The sequence below is a fragment of the Sinocyclocheilus anshuiensis genome, unplaced genomic scaffold (assembly GCF_001515605.1).
Source record: "Sinocyclocheilus anshuiensis isolate Anshui unplaced genomic scaffold, SAMN03320099.WGS_v1.1 scaffold1, whole genome shotgun sequence".
Classification (NCBI taxonomy): Eukaryota; Metazoa; Chordata; class Actinopteri; order Cypriniformes; family Cyprinidae; genus Sinocyclocheilus; species Sinocyclocheilus anshuiensis.
Window position 1 is genome coordinate 618719 of NW_015539843.1, and position 21554 is coordinate 640272.

General features: G+C 40.4%; 1 protein-coding gene across 5 annotated transcripts in view; it reads left to right on the plus strand.

Annotated features, from left to right (window-relative positions):
- LOC107684498 (coiled-coil domain-containing protein 92-like) overlaps positions 1-21459 on the plus strand; it is a 118124-nt gene extending 96665 nt beyond the window's left edge. For 3 of the 5 annotated variants that reach the window (XM_016480760.1, XM_016480758.1, XM_016480759.1), the window contains exons 2-4: positions 7085-7307; positions 8977-9018; positions 19797-21459. In XM_016480760.1, coding sequence (XP_016336246.1) covers positions 7172-7307; positions 8977-9018; positions 19797-20674 — 1056 coding nt within the window. In that variant the 5' untranslated portion in view covers positions 7085-7171 and the 3' untranslated portion in view covers positions 20675-21459. Of the gene's footprint in view, positions 1-4485; positions 4504-7084; positions 7308-8976; positions 9019-19796 lie in introns of those variants that run through there. The other 2 variants (XM_016480761.1, XM_016480762.1) reach the window with 2 other exon arrangements.
- The last annotated feature ends 95 nt before the right edge of the window (positions 21460-21554 follow it).

Here is a 21554-nt window from a genome sequence, read left to right on the forward strand (position 1 = left end):
GAGGATTTTGATATAAGCCAAGAGGAGACTGGTTTTCCTTTGCTAAGGTAAGGAAACTTTGCTTCCTTTGCTCCTGTTAACAAACGTTGGTTTTCACGAGACTCACCGGTGCATGTGCAACGCTGAGCTCATACGTCATGCTCCCGGGAACTGCTTCTGTGTACAACTGTTGGCGCAAGCTACATTAAAGTGATTATTACGTTTTGAATATGGATATTTTTCTTACAAAAACGCATCGATTCGCTACAGAAGGCCTTTGTTCACCCCCCGGAGCCGCGTGAGACACTTTTTTTATGGATGGGCGATTTTTATTTAAGTTCTTTTGGACTGAAGCAATGCAACACCTGCTGAGTGGCATTAAACAGCTTGAAAGATCAAAGACAATTTTTAATATAACTCCGACTGGATTCGTCTGAAAGAAGAAAGTCATATACACCTAGGATGCCTCGGGGGTGAGTAAAACGCAGCCTAATTTTCATTTTTGGGTGAACTAACCCTTTAAGGAAGTAGAATTAGTAATCGAATAACGTTAGAAGAAATATATATCTGTTGTAGGTGTATTTCTTTTTTTATAGACTGTTCAAAAGTTTGGGGTCATTTAGTTTTTTCCCCGAAAGTATATTTTTATTCAGCAAGGATGCATTAAATTCATCATATTTGACAGTAAAGACATTTCTGATGTTACAAAACATTATTACAGGAAGAAAAAAGAATTACAGCTTCCGCAAAAATATTAAGCATCACGGTTTTCAACATTTCTAGCAGTAAGAAATGCTTCTGAAGACTGGAGTAATGGCTGCTGTAAATTCAGCTTGGCAATCACAGGAACAATTTACATTTTAAAATATATTAAAATATACAACAGTCATTTTAAATTGTAATAATATTTCACAATAGTGTTTATACTGTATTTGTGACCAAATACATGCAGATTTGGTGAGCATAAGAGACTCATTATTAGTAATACAAAAAAATGTCTAAACTGACCCCAAACTTTTGAATAATAATAGTAATAAATCAGTTTTCATTTCATGGACCACCACTGTTTAAAATGGATGCAAACAACATAAAGCCAGCTTGTGTAAATAATTACAACATCATTAATGATTATTTACAATTATTCATAATTATAGTTTGTGGCAAAACCGGTGTAGGACAAATTAGATTCCCCTGTTATGTGACTGTGTTGAATATCTTTGAATTTCTAATCAGTTAATTCCTTTTTCGTGTAATTCTGATTCAACTTCCTGTAGGTTGTGTTTGTGACTCTTAATTGAAAGTCTGTTCTAAATTCAAAATTTTGCCCAAACCTGTTTGTTGGTAGTGCGTTTGTTTGTTTTACAGAAAGCAGAATCTTCACATTTGCATCTTTATTGCATGATATACTGTATGATCGAGGAGAAATAGAGATGGCAAGAAAAAGAGAGAGGACACATGAGGAAGGGAGACAGCAAGTGAATTAATAAAAGAGCGGGGCAGAGTCTACTGACAGTCTTCTCTGGGCCGCACCCAGCGTGAGCACTGCCTGGCATTACTCATTCATGCTCATAGGCTTTTCATGAGTTCCACTGACTCGCAGTCTACCTCGAACATTGTCTTACCTTCTTTTTTAGCCACACTGTCCATGTTCAAATATATATATGAATTTGCTTTGATATATATATGTGTATGTGTGTGTGTTTTTTTCCCCACAAACCCACAGTTTTTGTTTTCCCTTTTAGACTTTAGAGCGAATGCTTTTCCCTTCCTTTTGTTGTGTCTGTCTTGTGGAGGGCTGTGGTTAGTCTGTCAGAATGAGAGTGTGTTTAAGGCATCTGCTCCAGTCTTCTGACCACACCAACAGCTCTCTGACCATACCATTTTTGGCTGCTATGTTTTCTCATTTTCAGCTTGATCTCATGAGAAAAACATGACCATGCATGTTTTTGCAAACCTGAAATCAGCTGCGGTATAAATCACTGCAATGTCCAGATGAAATGTCCACCGAGTGGAGCTAAAAGTGATTTATTTTCTTCTATAAAGTCTAAATAGTGTTCTATTGATTTATAAATCCACCAACACAAACAATAGGAATGCATTTTTTCACTATCACTAACCCTGACCATAATCCTACCCATACCTAGATACTAAATACAGTTTTTTAACCCAAAATTCAGACTTTCACAATTCAAGTCAATATTAATCGATAAATAAAGTTGTAGCACTTCTGCATCACTGGTGTTAATTTCTTGGGAACTGCAGCAGTTTGTTCCCGCAGTAACATTTTTCACATTTTGTAGCGTCACGTTTTTCTGCATGAGAGCAGGTAGCTCATTTTCATCATATAGAAGAATGAATGTGAAGTATGATTAGCAATGCGGTCCCTCAACACACCCGGGAGGCATTCTCTTATCTCTTGTGTTTCTCCTTTTTCCTCTGTCTTCTTCCTCTGTCTGAATGGCTGGATTTGTCAGTTTTTTTGTGTTGCATTATGATAGGAGGAAGTACATGCAGAGGAGAGAGTCTGCCACTCTGCCTTAAAACGATGGAGGCAGGAAGATCTCTGTTAATAATTTAAACTACACAGGGCTTTATGAGGACCCTTTTACTAAATCAAAGCCTTTCTTAAGAAGTCATGAAGGGGACACTTTCTTTTATCTTCTGGTAGAAGCAGAAATATTAAACATGGTGTTAGATTAATACATTAGCCCACAAGTGAGTTTATTTGTAGGAAGTACAAACTGGAATGTGATATATTAGGCCAGGCCAAAGTGTTTTTAAAGGGGACATATCATGAGAAATGGAATTTTCCTTGATTTTTAACTGTATTTAATGCATTAACTAACATTAACTGCAATACAATGAGCAATACATTGTTACAGTATTTATTCATCTTTATTAACATTAATGAATAAAAACACAAAACCATTCATTTTTAGTCCACATTAGCTCAGGTCCATTAGATCAGTGAATCTCAGCCTTTTGGCGTACCGGACTCCAGTCCAATTCAGAACCATCCTCAAGGACCCCCAGAACAAAACTGACTCATCTATGTATCATTTGTGTCTTTGTGAGGACCAAATGCAGTCAAGTATAATTCAAGTTAGCTGACTTGTCCAGTATTTGGCCATATCATCAGCTATATTGGATTTTTCTTTCATGGGAACATGTCATGTCAAAATATACAAAATTTATACAAAAATTCATACTTTATACGGACCCCCTGGCCTTACGTCAAGGACCACTAGGGGTCCACGGACCCCTGGTTGAGAAACACTGTATTAGATAACATTAATAGATACAAATTTAGATTTTATTAATAAATGAATTAGTAAAGGTTGGAATCAAAATGAATAAATTAATAAATGCTTTAGAAGTATTTTTCATTGTTAGTTTATGTTAACGAATGTAGTAAACTAATGTTAACATATGTTGCCTATAAAAACTACAATAAAAAGAGTGAAATTGTGAAATATTATTACAGTTTAAAATAACTTTTAATATTTGAAAAATGTCATTTATTTCTGTGATGGCAAAACTGAAATTTTTTAGCAGCCGTTACTCCAGTCTTTAGTGTCACATAATTCTTCAGAAATGATTCTAATATGATGATTTGCTGCTCAAGAAACGCATTATCAATGTTGAAAACGATTTTTGCTGCTTAATGTTTTTGTGGAAACCGTGATACATTTTTCAGGATTCTTTGATTAAATAAAGTTCAAAATAACAGCATTTATTTGAAGATAAATGTTTTGTAACACTGTAAAAGTCTTTGTCACTTTTGAATAAAAGTAGGCTATTAATTTCTTAAAAAAAAAAAAAAATCCAACTGACCCCAAAACTTTTAAACAGAGTAGTGTGCATACTGTATATTTTTATATTAATAATTTTATATTTTAATATATATAAAATTGCCATACACAGATTCCTATGAACACGGTAAATCCTCTTCATTAAGTTTGCGGATGACACGACTGTGGTGGGTCTCATTAGCAACAGAGATGAGACAAACTACAGGAGTGAGGTGAGCTGCCTTGGCCGGGTGGTGCAGAGACAACAATCTCTCTCTGAATGTGGAGAAGACAAAGGAGATTGTTGTTGATTTCAGGAGAGTGCGCACTCAGCATGCTCCTCTGACCGTCAATGGTGCGACTGTGGAGAGAGTGAGCAGCACCAAGTTCCTGGTTGTGCACATCACAGAGGATCTCTCCTGGACTGACAACACCGCAGCACTGGCCAGGAAAGCACAGCAGCGTCTCTCCCAGATCCCCGGCCCCCATCATCACTACGTCATTCAGCATTGAACTGACCTCATTCAACTTCCTCTTCTGAAAGTGTAAATAAAGAACTCTCTGAGCTTTTTGTGACTTTAATCAGTCTGAATAAGCTCTTTGCACTACAATCATTATATCTGCACTGTTTGTTTACTTCACTGGTTTGCACTCTATCTGCCATGTGCCTTGTGCTGCTTTATATATTTTTTTGCATTTTACCGTCTCACCCGCAAAGCCCTCTGCATTGCAGGTGATCCCACCCACCCGACACACAGCTTCTTTAGTCTGCTGCCATCAGGGAGGAGACTGCGGAGTCTCCAGGCCAGGACCAGCAGACTGAAGGACAGCTTCATTCATTAGGCTGTCAGGAAGCTGAACTCCCTCCCGACCTTGCCCTTCCTCCCCTCTTTTGCCCCATGCACCACTGAACTCTGAACCTCAGACCCCCCCCCAGCTCCCACATCCCCAGGTCCTTCCACTCCCCCCTCCCACTAACACACTGGGACCTGCACCAGTCACTTTGTGCAGCATTGGTCTGCTCACTACGTCATTCAGCATTGAACTGACCTCATTCAACTTCCTCTTCTGAAAGTGTAAATAAAGAACTCTCTGAGCTTTTTGTGACTTTAATCAGTCTGAATAAGCTCTTTGCACTACAATCATTATATCTGCACTGTTTGTTTACTTCACTGGTTTGCACTCTATCTGCCATGTGCCTTGTGCTGCTTTATTTATTTTTTTACATGACCTTATTTGTATAGTTGTATTTTATATTTAATCTGTATCTATCTGTATTTATGTTCTACTGTTAGTGTTATCTGTATGCACCAAGGGTCTGAGAGTAACGCAATTTCAATTTTCTGTATATGTGCTGTACATGTGGAAGAATTGACAATAAAGCAGACTTGACTTGACTTAAAGTAATGACAAATATATTATTGAGCCAGAATCAGAACTGAATTGATTCATTAAAATAAATAGTTTGAACTAATTCATGGAAATCAAAACTTACTTACTTAAATGATGCTATTAAAACATTGCAACACAAGAAAGGAATGAAGACTAATCACAGAAAATTAATGGCTAGATAAAAAGCACACTATATCACTGATAATTTCAACATTGCTTAATTTCATTCACCAACACGATCATTGTGATAAGAATATTCAATATATCACCCAGCCCTACTTAAATTTTAAGTGGATCAAAAAACGTCAAGGGAAAAAATAAAATGATGAAATATGTATGATATGACCTCTTTAAGAGCACTTTGAGATGGGAGATGATCCCTGAGCAGTGCAGGGTCTGTGGAAACCAGCCTCTCTCTTGTGTTCAGCCCCTTAAATCAATATCCCCACAAACGGTATCTACAGATTCTCCCTTGCTTCTGCCTCATCTGAAAGGCATTACGTAATGTCAAACCATTATGCTGTCATTAGATAAATATAGCTCTTTGTCCTCTCAGACAAAGGGACGATGATTCGGGGAAGGGATAGTGATAACCGGAGTAAACTATTTGATTGCAGTAATGTATTTGTGTTTGTGTGAGCACTGTATGACAGTCTCCTGACCTCAGTATGTGGCTGTGGCTCTATTGTAAACTTCTCACATGTGCAGTTTTAAAGAAGCTTGTCGTGATTACACAAACAGTCACATCTATATTTTGCTGCTGGTGAATTGGGACCTCACGTGCCTGTAGGAAGAGTGATTTTGGGGTTATGTTGAATTAGTTTAAAGATGTGTTGTGTCATGTACTCTGGGACTTGCAGAGTAGCAGGTATACTGATGTTGATGTCTGAGAAGAGGTTTAATTAAAGATGTTGTAAGTGATATTTTTTAATGGAATGTCACTCAGAAAATGTCCCTAATACAGTACCTGACATATCTGAATTGGATGTTCTGAAATATCACACTTGTGTCTGTGGCAGCCCTGACTCTGTAAACTGCAAAAATGTGACTGCAGACCACAGTCATAGTCTTTTATTAGCTAAGAAGACTTTGTCAGTCGTTTTACGTGTATCAGCTTTATAAGCAACAGTTGTTGGATTGTCATTAAAGAACAATATTTTACTGCTATTGCTTTTGATAATGTTGGGATTCACAATAGACTATATTGGTTGGTGGTTATTAGGACTTTTATCAGTATCATTCATCATGAAAAAAAATAGAGAGAGAGAGAGAGTATATTGAGTATGTAATATATTATGTATGTAATTATTATGCATGTGTATGTAATCATAATCAGTAATAATTTAACATTGCTTTAGCAAATCTCATATTTTTTTCTCAAAAAGTTTGTGTTTTGGTTTGTTTGTTGTGTTTAATTTTTTTAATATTGATCAATATAAAATAAGGAATATATTTAATATTTATTCTAAAAAAGTATAGAATTTTATAATCAGCCAGCTACACTGAAAAAAAAAATTAGGCTAATGCAGAAACAATTTTCATTCAGAAATTGGTTGTAAATTTCACAAATAATTGATTTAAACAAGAAATTCTTTAGTAGAAAGACTGAAATAGTATTTTCTTGTAAAATATACTCCAGTAACCTTTGTTTTATTTACATTTTTACACTGTATTGGCCATAACATGAAAAATAATAAATGACAATTAATAAATAGTTATTAGCTTGTCAATATTGCAAATTTGAATATATGTATTATAATATCAGTGCCTTTGTAGCATGTCTTTGAAATAATGGAGCTAGGTGTCTAATTGGCTAATATAACTTTTAGTATGGGCTTTTTTTAAATGTAATTGAATGATAACGGTCAAAAGGCTAAATATTCTGTGAATGTGATCAGTATTTTCTTTTCTTGTGTTTACAGGTCTCTTGGGCTAGTGTATGTGCAGGTGTGAGTGAGTGAGTGAGTTTATTTATACATGTGAGTGTGTGACCGTGTATCATCATCAACATGGCCTCTGTGAGTGTTACCTTGGAGAATCAACTGCACAGCGCACAGAAGAACCTGCTGTACCTGCAACAAGACCATGCCAACACATTGAAAGGCCTACATGCTGAGATCTGCCACCTACAACAGCACTGCACAGGTACACACACACACGCCAATACACTGAGCATAATGTAGTGACTGCCACTTACAGCAAAACTGCACTAGCAAGCGTCCATAAACACATACATTATTCATTTGTAAACTGTCTACAGTAAATGAAGCACTATAATCATTAAAAATGGAGTGTCTCTTTTATTTAAGGCAGCAGCTATTTGCACTAAGTGTAAATAGCATATTTTCTTAGCGATAGATGCTATTTACAGTAAGTGCAAATAGTGATGGATGCTATTTACACGAAGTGCAAATAGCCATAGATTCTGTTAAAATAGCAGGATTTTCTGCTATTTAGACTACGTATTGCAAATAGTGGCAATTATCTGCACCTCAGTATTATAGTACGTTATAAAACAGTATGCAATAATAACGTATTGAGTGTAAATTATAATTTTAATTCAAATTATTAAATGGATGCCACCTTATTGGGACAAGCCCTCCCTACACCTACCCTAACCCTACCCGATATTTTATTTTCAACTTTTTGATTATTTCCTTCATTTTTATTGAAAATAAATGCCTTTCTGATGTGATATGAGATTTGAAAAGGGAGAAAAAAAAGTTTGGCAAAAGACAAATTCAAACCCAGGTCGATCGCATCAAAAAAGACTATGGTATGCGCTGTACCATCTACGCCACTGGAGCTAACAATTGACAGCCATCATTTACAGTGTTGACTAGCCCTATCACATGTTTGTGGGTGGAGCTAGTGTAAATAGCCTCTGCCAACAAAGCGGGCTATTTGCACTTAGTGTAAATAGACACTCCGTTTATTTAATGGCTCAAATAAATTAAATATAAATTATTGCCAGTTTACAGTGGATTCATTATTGTTTTATTAGTTATTGCATTTTATTTTATTTTACTTTTGATTTTTGCCACCTTTTATTCAGACAATTACCAATTGACTGAAAATGAGAGGATGGACAGGGGAGGATGGGATTGGGATTTGACTCAAGCCGGATTTGAACTCGCCCACACAAGTGCCCTCATGAAATGTGCCAAATCCTGTGCATTACATGACAGACATCTCTGCTATTAGTTTAATGATATTGACATCTTAAGGTGGTATCATTTTAAACGTCTAGACCAAAAACGAACACAAATCTCTGGCACTTTCTCGAAGACGTACAGCACGTATAGCTTATGCAGTCCTATGACCAGGTCACTTCTCCACACTAATAGAGTAAAATGGTGCCACAGGGATTATGGTTCAGGATTGAGATAATACAGTTAATCTCATTCTAGATGGCTCGATTCTCATCTAACGCTGCTTCACTCCAATCTCCATGGTCATTTTTTTTTTAAAGTTAGCATGAAATCGTGGTGCTATTGTATGTGATTCATTATTGCACAAATCAAAGCAAAAACCACAAAACAAAACAGTACAGCAAAACATCACAGCCAAACAGCAAAGAAAAACAACAAAAACAAAACTAAACTCAGTATTCAGTAAACTACAGAATTTGAAATTTCATGTTGTTTGTATAGTCCCACTGACTCCCACATGCTCTTTTATCCTTGGTTGACTCTCTGTTGTGTTACTGTTTCTCTGTTTTTCTCTCACTCTCTTGATCTCCTCCTGTTTCAGGTGATGTCTTGTGTCTTTTGTCGTCCTGTCCACTCCTTCTGTCCTCTCTTTTGTTTCACAGACCTGACATATGAGCTGACAATGCGGAGCTCTGATCCAGGTGGTAAGATTTCTCACACACGCTTTACATGTGGCTGCATTCACACTCACATGAGGTCAGAACAAAATGTTCATGCAAGGCGGCTGTGTGTATCAGGTGTTGCTAGAATGCTCTCAAAGTACTTGTCAACCACATGTTCACCTGTTAAAAGAAACCTGACAGCCTGGTAGACGCACAGACAGATGGACATGCAACCAGCAGGAGGAAGGCCAAATGGAAACATCCAGAAATGCTGTTCATATTTATTTTTAGTTTCTTGTTTTGTCTGGCAGTCTCTTTATTTATCTGCTGCTGTGTTGCTCCCTCTTTGCAGCAGGTTGTAAATAAGACTTTTTTTTGTTTCCCGCAAAGAAAGAGAACTGTGACTCTCTTCGCACATATCCCACCACGGTCGTGCCATGTAACCTGGCAACCAGCGACCCACCCAACAAGCACACACACATAAGACCCCCTGCTGCCCACAGGGACTGCCATTTCCCTCTCTCTCCTTTTCTCTTTCACTCCGTTTATTATATGTTGGCTTTTCAGTCTCCGCACAAACACACAATGCACTGATAAAACATTTAGGCATCTGAATGCTCAACACAGTTCCCACAGACATGCAGTTTCCAGGCAAAACATTGAAGGTTTCGAGGCTTTCAAAGTTCTTTACATGATAAAGACCAGCTGACTATACATTATCCTGTTTATTACATAACTACAACAAATAAATACTTGAAATATTGATTTTGGAGTTGAAATGATTGTATTGTCTCACTTCTAAGAAAAATAGCAAAAAATGTTAAATCGAAAAATAGACCATTATAACCATAAAACACCAGGACAAACACTGCAACAATCTCACAATATTTATTTTTATATTATAATGATGATTAATATGCACATTAGACTTCTGCAGAATCTAACCAGTCAGAATTTTGATTTGGTAACAGTTTACCAATCAGAATCAGTTATTCCAGAGAACTGTGCAGTATTACTTTATAATGATTTAGTTTCACATTTGTTTAGTGTCTGTATGATTGGACAGGCTGTTGTTTGTGTTTGCGCATGTGGCTGATGTGAGCCAGATACGTGTCTAGCACAGGAAATGAGATTATGAATGACTAGGCTAATACAGTACTAATGCAAAAGGCTAATGCATCATCTGCAACCTGCTGACTACATCCCCACGCTCATGTTCCTAACAATAGCCATGATATTTCAGACCAACACCACTTCAGACCAATGCATCAAAACACTTGTTTTTATGTGGAATGACATTCAGAATGACATAAGAGACTTAGCAAATGAGGATAACACATTCCTCTCACTTCAAAGATCAAGAATCACTCTTAATCCAGCTATCACTATGGATAGAGATTATTTCTGTTCCAATTTAAACCCAACACGTTCTGTTGACTGGAGTAACAGCAGATGATTCATTCACATTAATGCAGCGTTTGGACCAATCAGACATACAATTATTCATTATATTTAATGAATAATCCAGGAAACCCCCTCACCCAAAAAAGTAAACTATGTGTTAGAATTCTGTGGACAACCCCCGAAGAGCAACTAACACCCCAAAAAGGCCGAACAGGCCTCTGGTTACCATGGCAAGCACTAACAAATCATCTGATAACACTGGTTCCCTCTCGAGTCGGTCTCTCTGTGTCATCGTAGATGTCGCTTTGGGGTTATCCCCTCCTTCCTCGAATCTACTGAAGGCTTATGAAATCTCGCGGGCGAGAATTCGGCCACCAGTGGCGTTCAAACATGCGAAATAGAGGCGGGCTCCCCCACACTATAAGACAGCGCTGAATGCCATTGTATCAGAATTTTCTCCTTCAGCTACAAGAAGCCATCTACAGCTCACCGTTGAGATATGCACATACTGGAGTCGGTGCCTGGATTGCCGTTCCCCTGCAGCATTCTGGTAAGTATGACATTTCTTTCAGATGCCTTCCGGACCGCTGTGTTTCTGCCTGGGCGATGCCCACTCTTAAGCAGGGCTGCACGAGTCCATCTGCCCTCAATAACAGCGGTGGAACTTATGGACTCTGGACTAAGCGTCCGCATTCCTCTTACCCCACGGTAGAGCTGCAAGCCGAGCACGGAGACTGCAGCAAGGGTTCTCATGTCGGCACAGGTCCTGCATGGTCCTTGATCTCTACATGTGCAGCCCCCGTCTAGAGCGGCGATCTGTCATGTACAAAGCACAAATCACTTAAGCTCCTCATTCACACGATATAAACAGCTCCTTGTCTCAGTGCAGCGGTCTATCATGTACAGAAGACAAAATGCCCGGCACTTAAACGATATAAACCACCTTGACAAGACGAATAAAATAACATACAATTTTGTGCAGACTACACTTTTATTTGTCAGCCTATCTCTCTTTCTTTCAGTAGCGGAAATTTAAATGTGAGATTCTGGAAACGAGATCTAAATTTAGCGGGAATGGTCGGGTCGGGAAGAAAATTATTCTAAGCGGACAGCGGGTGAACAAAGAGTGAATATATAGCGGGAGCGGGTGGGTGCGGAATAGAACCTTGCGGGAGTTGGACTAAAAAAACAGTCCTGCGCAGACCTCTACTTCATAGAGTCGACTGCCCAATAGAGATTTGTCTCCACTCCACGAGGAGTCTGGTGTCATCTTGGACTTGAACTAATGCATGTCTATTCAAGTGAGCGCATTGAGACAGACCCTCTGACAGACCTGAATATATCTACTTTATGATCAGATATCCTGTTAGTCGCCTTGGAAAGCAACTGAATGCCCTCTTTGTTTTATATAACAGCATAACACAATATTTATAGTCGCCCGGCAGAATGTCTCGTCAATAAGAATTTCACGAGTTCGCCTTGCAGATAATAAAGCGAGAAGAATAGTATGCGTATTTGGCGTGCTGTCCGAGGAAAGGGCTCCGATCTCTGTAATTCTTCCCGAACCCGGGGCACTTCCCCCTGTCCAGGAAGAGGGCTCCGAGCTCGGCATCTGCCTGAACGCAGAGTGCTCCCCCCGTAGGAATGGGTCGACGGTGAGGAGTCGGGGTAGTGGAGGGATGCTGAAAGACTAGAGAGAATGAAGGTAAGGCTGCTATAATTATTTACAGTGGTTCTCTCTCGTGGTAGTTGAATAGATGATGTGATTACTGATAGTGGATTGACCGGGTTGATTATCTGCGCGTGCTCCTCCCTAAATTTGTTAATGAAACATCACTTCATGAGTTCGCCTTGCAGATAATAAAGCGAGAAGAATAGTATGCGTATTTGGCGTGCTGTCCGAGAAGAGGGCTCCGAGCTTGGTAATTCTTCCCGAACCCAGGGCACTCCCCCACCGTCCAGGGAGAGGGCTCCGAGCTCTGCATCTGCCCGAACGCAGAGCACTGCCCCCGTAGGAATGGGTCAACGATGAGGAGTCAGGATGGTGGTGGGATGCTGAAAGACTAGAATGAAGGTAAGGCTGCTATGATTATTTATAGTGGTTCTCTCTCATGGTGGTTGGATAGATGATGTGATTACTGATAGTGGATTGGCCGGGGTGATTATCTGCACGTGCTCCTCCCGAAATTTGTTAATAAAACATCACTTCGTGTGGCACAAGAAGGCTGATCACATCTCGCCCTTCTCCATGATCAACTCGTGCTTGGCACTCTGGTCAGTTCTGTGACTTGAATGTTTCCTCACTCACATCACGAGTTTGCCTTTGCAAGAGGATTATGTCTACAACTTGAACTGAGATTGTAGGTAGTGTCAGATAGGTCATGTGGACTATTATGGCAGTTGTTGACGCCCATGCGAAGTGGTGTTCAACTTGGTCTTGTAGCCATTCACAGTCTGTTGTTACAGGCACAGACACTGCTGCCTTTCTGCGTGAATGGTCGCCCACATGGGTTATATCTATGCACAATGCTTTTGTACACATTCACGGTGTAAAAGCACAGATAGGAATCCATCATCGTTTTGTTGGTTTCTCCCACACAGGTAGTAACCTCTGCTGAAAAACTTATGCCAGGTAGGCACCTATGCATGTTGCTATAGCCTATACGTGTTATTATAGCCTGAATTTTCCTTGCAACGCATGCATTGTCTGTGCAGGAATCAAGGTAGCTGAAATCAATGTTCAGCATTCGTCTTAAACTGTTGCAGCCCCACCGAGTTGGCAGTGTTAGACTAAGTTGTGTAACCAGTGCTACTGCTGCCTTCGTGTTTATCTGCACAGTGTTAACCTTGCGTCCATTATGTTCATGACAGCACCGGCTTCGTTGCTGCAGCAGACATCAGTACTAGGTGTTGGCATGACCACCACCATTAGCCGCACAGCACGGTCAGGCTTGCCATCGGTTGCAACATTATGCAGTAGTGTCTGTGTTGCTGTCTCATGCATTATTTGGCCACCAGCACACTGTGACGGTGCGGTGATCACACTGTGGATGTCACACATCCCGGGGTAAACATTGCTAGGTGATAGTGTTGTTGCCTATCCATGTGTCTGCGGTGCTGAATGGCTGCTGTTAATACAGTCTGGAGACAAGCGCCGACATGAATGCTGGCAGTGAGTGTATAGTTAATCCAGGATGCAGGTCGCTGTCCTTTACTCTGCGATGTGTTTGCAGTAATCTAATGCTTGTGCAACTTGCTCGTATAGCTGCTATGCCGCTGAGCTTATGAGGTCTTCCGTTGTGTGAAGTACTTTTAGCTGAGGTCAACGGCTTTTCTTGCAGCCGATCTGGACCTTCGCTATGAACACCGCGGGATTATGAGATCCCCAAAGCGACATCTTTGATGACGCTGTGTCGAGAGACCGACTCTTGGGGGAACGTCTCCGGTTACCTAACGTAACCTCGGTTCCCTGAGAAGCGGAAACAAGACACTGCGTATGTTGCCGTGTTACATAGCTCAGAGTCTTTGTCAGCTGCACTCTGCTTCAGTCCAAAGATTCTGAGGCAATGGCGTTCAGCACCGCCTTATAGTGTTTCTATTTCATGCACTTGAACTCCATTCGCCCGCAAGATTTCATAAGGCTTCAATAGATGTTAGGTGACCGGAGACATTTTATTGCTCAAAGGAATGCGGGCAGTGCAACCACTCACTCCATTTTCCCACAGGAAAGACACATAATGCCCATAAAAATGGACTCTTCATATGTACACAGATACAAAGGGGGGAGCCAAAGCCTTCTGACTGATACATCCGTCAGTTTCCTGAGAACCTCTGCAGCCACAGAAGGAAAATGATCAATTCAGACAAACTCTGAAATGACACCTAAAGTGACACTCAAAGACCTCAACCGAATGGCCAGAAACATCCCAACATTTACATCAGATCTTACAGGAGTCCATGATGTCCACACCTACCTGCGAGACATTGACTTCCACCTGCAGTCTTGGGCAAGTGTGAACCACCAAGATATACTCTATCTGCTCTGGATCACCTCTAGCCCAGAGGTGCGACACTTCTTGGCTCAACAGCCAAAACACATCCATTCAATATCTAAAACAAGCCATCATAAAAGAATTCTCAGACCCAGATTCTGAATCCTAGCCACCAAACAGGGCCGGCATGAAACTCTCAATGCTTATTACCACAGACTTCGACAAGCTTTCTTCTGAGCTCGCAATGAACCTGGGATGTACAAGGACACCAGCTTCAAGAGCCTTTTCCTCCGAAACCTCCACCCCATTGTAAGTCACCATTTAGGCATTAAGGCCTGTCCCCGCACAATGCCTATTCAACAGCTGCATGACCTGACACAGATGGCCTTTAACAAGCACAAGGCCTCGACTAAAGGTGTTTGTAAGTTCCCACTGATTCTTCACTGCACAACCCAGAATCCAAAGCGGGCACCGAAAGGCACCCAGCATTGCCACAATGCAAGACCCTTCTACAGAAAGCCCCTAGCCAGCAGAGGATAGAACGGTCACCATGGCAACAGACCCAGGTTCCAGACCTGGGCATTCTCATGCTGAAAACATCACAGGGTGTCCAACAGCCGTCTACAACAACATCCTCCTCCACACCCTTAACACAGGTGCCAAACATAGGCTGCACAAGAACAGCTGGACACACCTACTTCTGAGTTACAGGAGCTGATGATGCTAGCAAAAGAGCTCCTTGAACAGAACTCAACCGAGGAGTACTGGGAAGGACAAAACTTCTGACTCCTTGCCCAACATAACACTGCATCAGACCCCTCCAAGGGAGGAACGTCCCATAAACTGATGGACAACCCAGGACAATGTTGGATAGAGTAACGAGTCCCCGTGCCCAACAGCAAAAGCTCCTCTGACACCACTCAGGCAAGCTCAAGTCAGTGCCACCACAAGAGCAAAGTGACACCGCAAACGTCAGACTTCTGGTGATGTTTGAGCAGACCACCTGCTGCCCTCCTGCCACCTCTGTCTCCCAGCCTTGAGTGGCAGCTGCGTGTCTGATTGTTCTGTGACGTCGCTCACTGTTGTCTATTGGATTGACAACAATGTTTGAAAGGGGGGATATATGGAGCGTTTGGACCAATCAGACACACAATTATTCATTATATATTGAATGAATAATCCAGAAAACCCCCTTACCCAAAAAATCTAACTATGTGTTAGAGTTCTGTGGACAACCCCTGAAGAGCAACTAACACCCCAAAATGGCAGATCAGGCCTCTGGTTTCCATGACAAACAATGACAAATCATCTGAAAACATTGGTTTTATTGTTCAAAGGAATGCGGAACTCTCACTCCATTTCCCCATATGAAAGACAAATAATGCACATAAAAATGGACTCTTCTCTTTTCATTCATAGAAAACCTTCTATAAATGAACATCTCCAGAACATTGTGTCTATGATTATTACTTACTTGTATATTGTCTTTTGTATTGTATACTGTTTTATGCATGCTAGTTAATGTAACCTCACCTATACCATGTTTGGTATCTATGAATTCATATTTTGATGATCTAAATGAGAGTGTATATATTACATGTTGATACCTATGCAACATATTAGTTTTCTAAGAATCTTTAATAGTTTTTGCATCAGCACCCAATCAAGTACGTATGCAAAATAACAAAGAGTCGTAAACTTTCCCTCCAATAGTTTGTCACCATTGGCTCACTGACCCCCTGGAGGTGTGACCTCCGTAGAAGTTAAAAGGCCTCACATCAGTGACCCACCTCTCTCTTCTCTCTTCTTCGGTGTGCTTACCTCCTTGCCTCTAATACATTCCAGTCCGACCGTGACCCATGGGGCCTCTCCCGTGCCGGCAGGACATCAAAGCTGCAGCAAGCCATGTTGCCACTTTTCACTTGGGAGAGAACTCTCCCAATCACCACCGAGTCAGAGTAACATCTTTGGAGTTTATCAACGTGATCGCAATTCCAACACCACCAAACCTTCAAACCATCAAGACTTTCATCTGAGACTGTATCCGGACACTCGTTCAACGGCCAAGGCAATGCAAGTATTGTACATTTAACTAAACGAAACAGAGGTTTAGTATAAGCTGTAGACTCCCTTATAGTGCTGATGGTTTCTGCTCAGGTGGTTGACTCATTTTCTATAACTGCATTCTCTGGTTTCTCTAACGGTTTAATTAATCAACTTTAACTCCCCTGTGTATGTATGTGTGTGTATGTTTGTTAGACTAGTTTGTGTTAGTGTTTAGTTAATAAAACTTTTGTGTGAAAGTTACATGAGTTTCTGATTCTGTCACTGCTTGTGGGTAATGTTCCTTTAACGATTCCTAATCTTGTTACATGCTCTAATACATTAGTACTAGGGATGCACCGATACTACTTTTTCCAGTACTCGCCCGATACCGATACTTTTATTTTTGGTACTTGCCGATACCGAGTACCGATACCAATATTTTATTGCATTTGTAAATTGTTTAAATATTGGGTACAGAAACCAAAAGAGTATGTATAATGTTAGTTGGTTGACTTCATTTATCAAATAGATAGTCAAACCAACATTTATTCAGACACCTTCAACATTTCTCACATTATCACAGTTTATTCGCTATAGTTTAGAAAATGGTAATAAAATATAACAAGAACTCAGAGTTAAAACAGTCAGAACAAATTCAGCTTGATAATGTTAGATAACATTGATAGAAAGGTATGTAGCCTAATGGATTACAATCAACCAAAAATTAGACAGCTGTTAGTATGACACACAACTATCAATACTTAGTCGGGCAACCCTTAGCCTTAATGACAGCCTGTAGTCTCCTGGGCATGCTGTAAACCAGCTTCATGCAAACCTCAACTAAGCGAGTGAACATCAAAGATCACACAACAGAATTGCGCGCTCGCTCTCTCTCTCTCTCTCCCTACCGTTAAGTAACTTGTGCATTGTTTTACTTGCTTGTTTTTGACATATCCGACCGAACTACAAACTTTCCAGTGATGTCTGTGAGAAAGGTATATTCACTCGACAAGCTCGCGCATCTGCACCACCGCGCGCTCAAGCCACTCAGCGTGCTTTGTTTATCAGCTCGCACACATCAGCTATACAGGCGTTAATACTGAATGTTTAACATTATATTCATTGCATACATATACTTCGTAGACATCCTTAATCTCTAATAACTCCATTCTGCTGTCTGTTGTCGGTGTTTCATTGTCTGAATATGGCACTTAACACATGCTGTGTGGTATCGGCGTTTGGTATCGGGGCATTTTAACGAGTACGAGTACAGGAGCTCAGTATCGGGCCGGTGCATCCTTAATTAGTACTGTAGAAAGTTATTTTCTATGGCCACGAAAATATAATTTTTCAGGGTTGATATGAAATTACACTGAATGTTCGCTGGACAAACAGATTAGTTGATGGTAATACTAATTCTGCTACAGTTAGTACTGGCAGCTGATGTAAATAATTGTAATTCATTATAATTAATTGTAATTATTTATATGCATTTCCCTTTTGAGCTAATTTGCTACATTAAACTACATGTCCGTAACAGATAACTACACCACCGATTGCTGATTAGAGTGACATCTGTTGCTCTCTACCGTGACACATGTGATATTAGCATTGTGAAGAATGAAGTATACTTATCACAGTTTCACCTGTAAACACTCTCTCATACTGAAGCTGTCGCTTTGACCTCAGATGACTGTGCTGGAGTGTGTTTAGTGGATGTATTATGGCTGTCCAACTGGGTTTGTGTGTGAATTTGATGGTGACCTCATTATCTGGTGTGGCCATTGCTAAGTGGTAATGAAGCGGTCAGTGAAAGTGATAGAGTGAGTGTGTCATTCTCCAAAATGAGCTCATTCTGCATGTCAATTTTAATAATTAGAGAGATGACATAGAACTGAGACCCTTATCTCAAATGAAGTGTACCGGATGACTTTAATATGAGAATCTGACATTAAATGAACAAAGCACAAAGTTTTGCTATACATTTGTTTTGTTTTGTTTTGTTTTGCTTTGCTTTGCTTTGTTTTATTTGTTAATGCTACTTTTATATGCCATTTTGTCTATTGTGGTTTAATTTTATTTGTTTTGCACTCATTTAAATTTGCACCATTTTTCTGATTAATTAGATTCAATTTTCTGATTTTTGTGAAATGTGCTTAATCTTTTGTTAAATTTGTGATTCTATCATTTTACTCTATATACTACTGTATACTATACTGGTTTTTATTTTATTATTTTATTAATTTATTTTGCAGTTACAATTGTTTACTTTTTTGTCATGCAGTGAAGTATGATAAATTTAACCTGAGAGAAAGCAAGTAAAGAGAGAAAAATCTTCCCTCGCTTGCCATTGTTTAGGCTGTTGCAAAGCTGAAGGTCAATAAAGAGGGACGTTGCTATTCCCACAACCTTCACATCCATTAGCAGTGTAATGGGAGATAGGATCTCTGTCTCTGTGTGTCTGCCCTTCATTCCCACTTCTTATGAGTGTGTGGAGTCTCTCTCCAAGGTGCCTGTCTCAGCCCCACCCTGTTTGGCTGCTAAATGCATGTCTTTAACAATCTTGGACATTTATAAGACTGACATAACCTATGTACATTTTTTAAATGATGCAGTGCTTTTCAATAAATGCTTCAGAATGATTTGTTTTTACAATGTGTTTATCCAGCTAAATTCATGGAGAAATCAATAATATCTATGCTGAGCTAAGGTAAATGAGATTTTGTCATAATACAACAAATGCTGTTTGTCAAAAGCTTAATATCAGATCTTAAGGGAGGAGTGTTCCTGTGTAGGAAAAGGGTTTAATGTTTCATAGCCATTAGTTCTGCAGAGGTAATTGGTTTATTGATATCTGCTTCACAGTTCACTGCTGCCCTCTACAGGCTAATATTTCAGTCAGTTTGCATAATCTATTTTTTTTTTTTAATATTATTGTTATTACAGACATTGAATTGAACACAATAGCTTTATTTCTAAACCTAGCAAATAGCTTATCTTCTTAGATAGACAGCTGACTTCTAAGCAAGCATAATGATCATCACAGAATCATCACTCACAAGTGATCAATTTTAAAACATGCCTAATCTTAAAATGCTGACGATATAGGTGGAATAGAGCAGGGCTCTTCAACTCCAGTCCTGGAAGGCCAATGTCCTGCAGACATTAGTACAATCCCAGTTTAACCCACCTATCTAATTTTCAGGTCATTCTGAACACCTTTATTAGCTCATTCAGAGCTGTTTGGTTTGGGTTAGAGCTAAACTCAGCAGGACACTGGCCCTCCAGGATTGGAGTTGAAGAGCCCTGAAATAGAGTGTATATTTGTGCGTAGCATCCTTTTTAAATGTTTGTATCTTACGTCTTGTTCTCTCTCAGATGATGGTGAGGCTCGCTGCAGAGAGCTGCATCAGCGCTGTGAGGAGCTGGAGTCTCAGCTGAAGGCTAAAGAGCAGGAAAACACGGAGCTCCTGCGAGATCTGGAGCAGAAGAATGCCATGATCTCGGTGTTGGAGAACACCATCCGTGAGCGAGAGAAGAAGTACCTGGATGAACTAAAGTTGAAGAGCCATAAGTTGGCTGTGCTGTCTGGAGAGCTGGAGCAGAGAGCCAGCACCATTGCCTACCTCACCTCCCAGCTCCACGCTACCAAAAAACGCCTTCTCGCCAGGGGCGCGGTGAGTATATGCCCCTCCGTCAGCCCCGTCAGCTCTTTGAAACCCACCCCTCCTCCCGTTCCTGCTGCGTTGGGAAACGACAAAGACGTCCGGCAACCCGAGACCCCTCGCAGGCGCATACGCAAAAGTCTTTCGCAGCCGCTGCACTCTGAATACACGGAGCTGTACCGGTTAGGCGCCGCAGACGGCCGCAGGGTGGTACTGAGGGATTCGATAGATGCCATGCCAGATCCCACACCATTCCTGCAAGCCAGAGAGCCCGTGGCCCCCGTAGAGTCTCAGCTGGTGCTGCGGGAACGCCCCTCTGTAATCCCGCCCATTTATTCTTCAGCCACACCCCCTGGACCATTATGCCCCGCCCACACTCCAGTGCCCCCTGGTCCCAGGAATAGCCCAGCGCGGGAGGGACCCCATGCCCGTGCTAACGTGCATATAGGAGTGGCGCATCGGATCCACCGTTCGCCCTCAGCAGGTGGAGGTGCAGCCCGACAACAGGCGGAAGTGGAGACCCTCGCGGTGGACCAGGTCAATGGGGAGCAGGTGGTTCGCAAACGCTCAGGTGCAGACAGAACTGTTTAAGACTGACAAATGGCGTCTTAAAACAGATAGTATATAAATATAGACGTATTAAAACCAATGCAGTATATGCAGAAATCTTCATGACTGTGAAAACACACAAACATGGATACAGATGCTCAAATCATCAACATATCACAAACAACCTAGTCAATAAACGCATAAAACACAAACACACACTACAGATTTAAACAATTTACAAACACAATAGCACAGCACAACCCTGGGATATGCTGAACAACACACACTGGCGAGTGATTTAGGCAAAGACTGTTTTTGTGAGTGTCAGAGAATATGTGTGTGTTTTAAAGGGAAAGATGGAGAGACTAAGGATGGCATCGAGAGCTTCTGTATGTCCTGCTGCTTTTTATGCAACACTGTATAAACTAAAATAAGATGTAAAAGACTTTTGTTCATGGTCATTTGAATAACTACTTTGTCTCACGTCGGTTGAGAAGAACTGTGAGCATGCCAAATGTTTGTTTTTCTTTCCCATTTGACTTTCAGCATCTTCTTTACGCTTACTGTTCTTCTCGTCATTGATGTCCCGCTCCGTTTGACTCAAGGTGCAAACACACACTCATATATTGCCAAATCTCATCATTGCCTGCTGATTTAATGTTCTAATGCATATTCATATCTACTCATATTTATTCATGAGCACTGCAGTAGTACTGGAATCTCCACTCTCCTTCAACTCTCCTTCCCCTTTCATTCACATATCTACAGGCTAATGTGAACAATCCTGCTTTTCCTTATTAAAGACCTACAGAAATCAAAGGTCTCAAAGAGGTCACTTCAGTTTATAATCATGTTTTGCTTGCTTTTATTAATAACATTCAACATATACAGTATATATATATATATATATATATACATATAC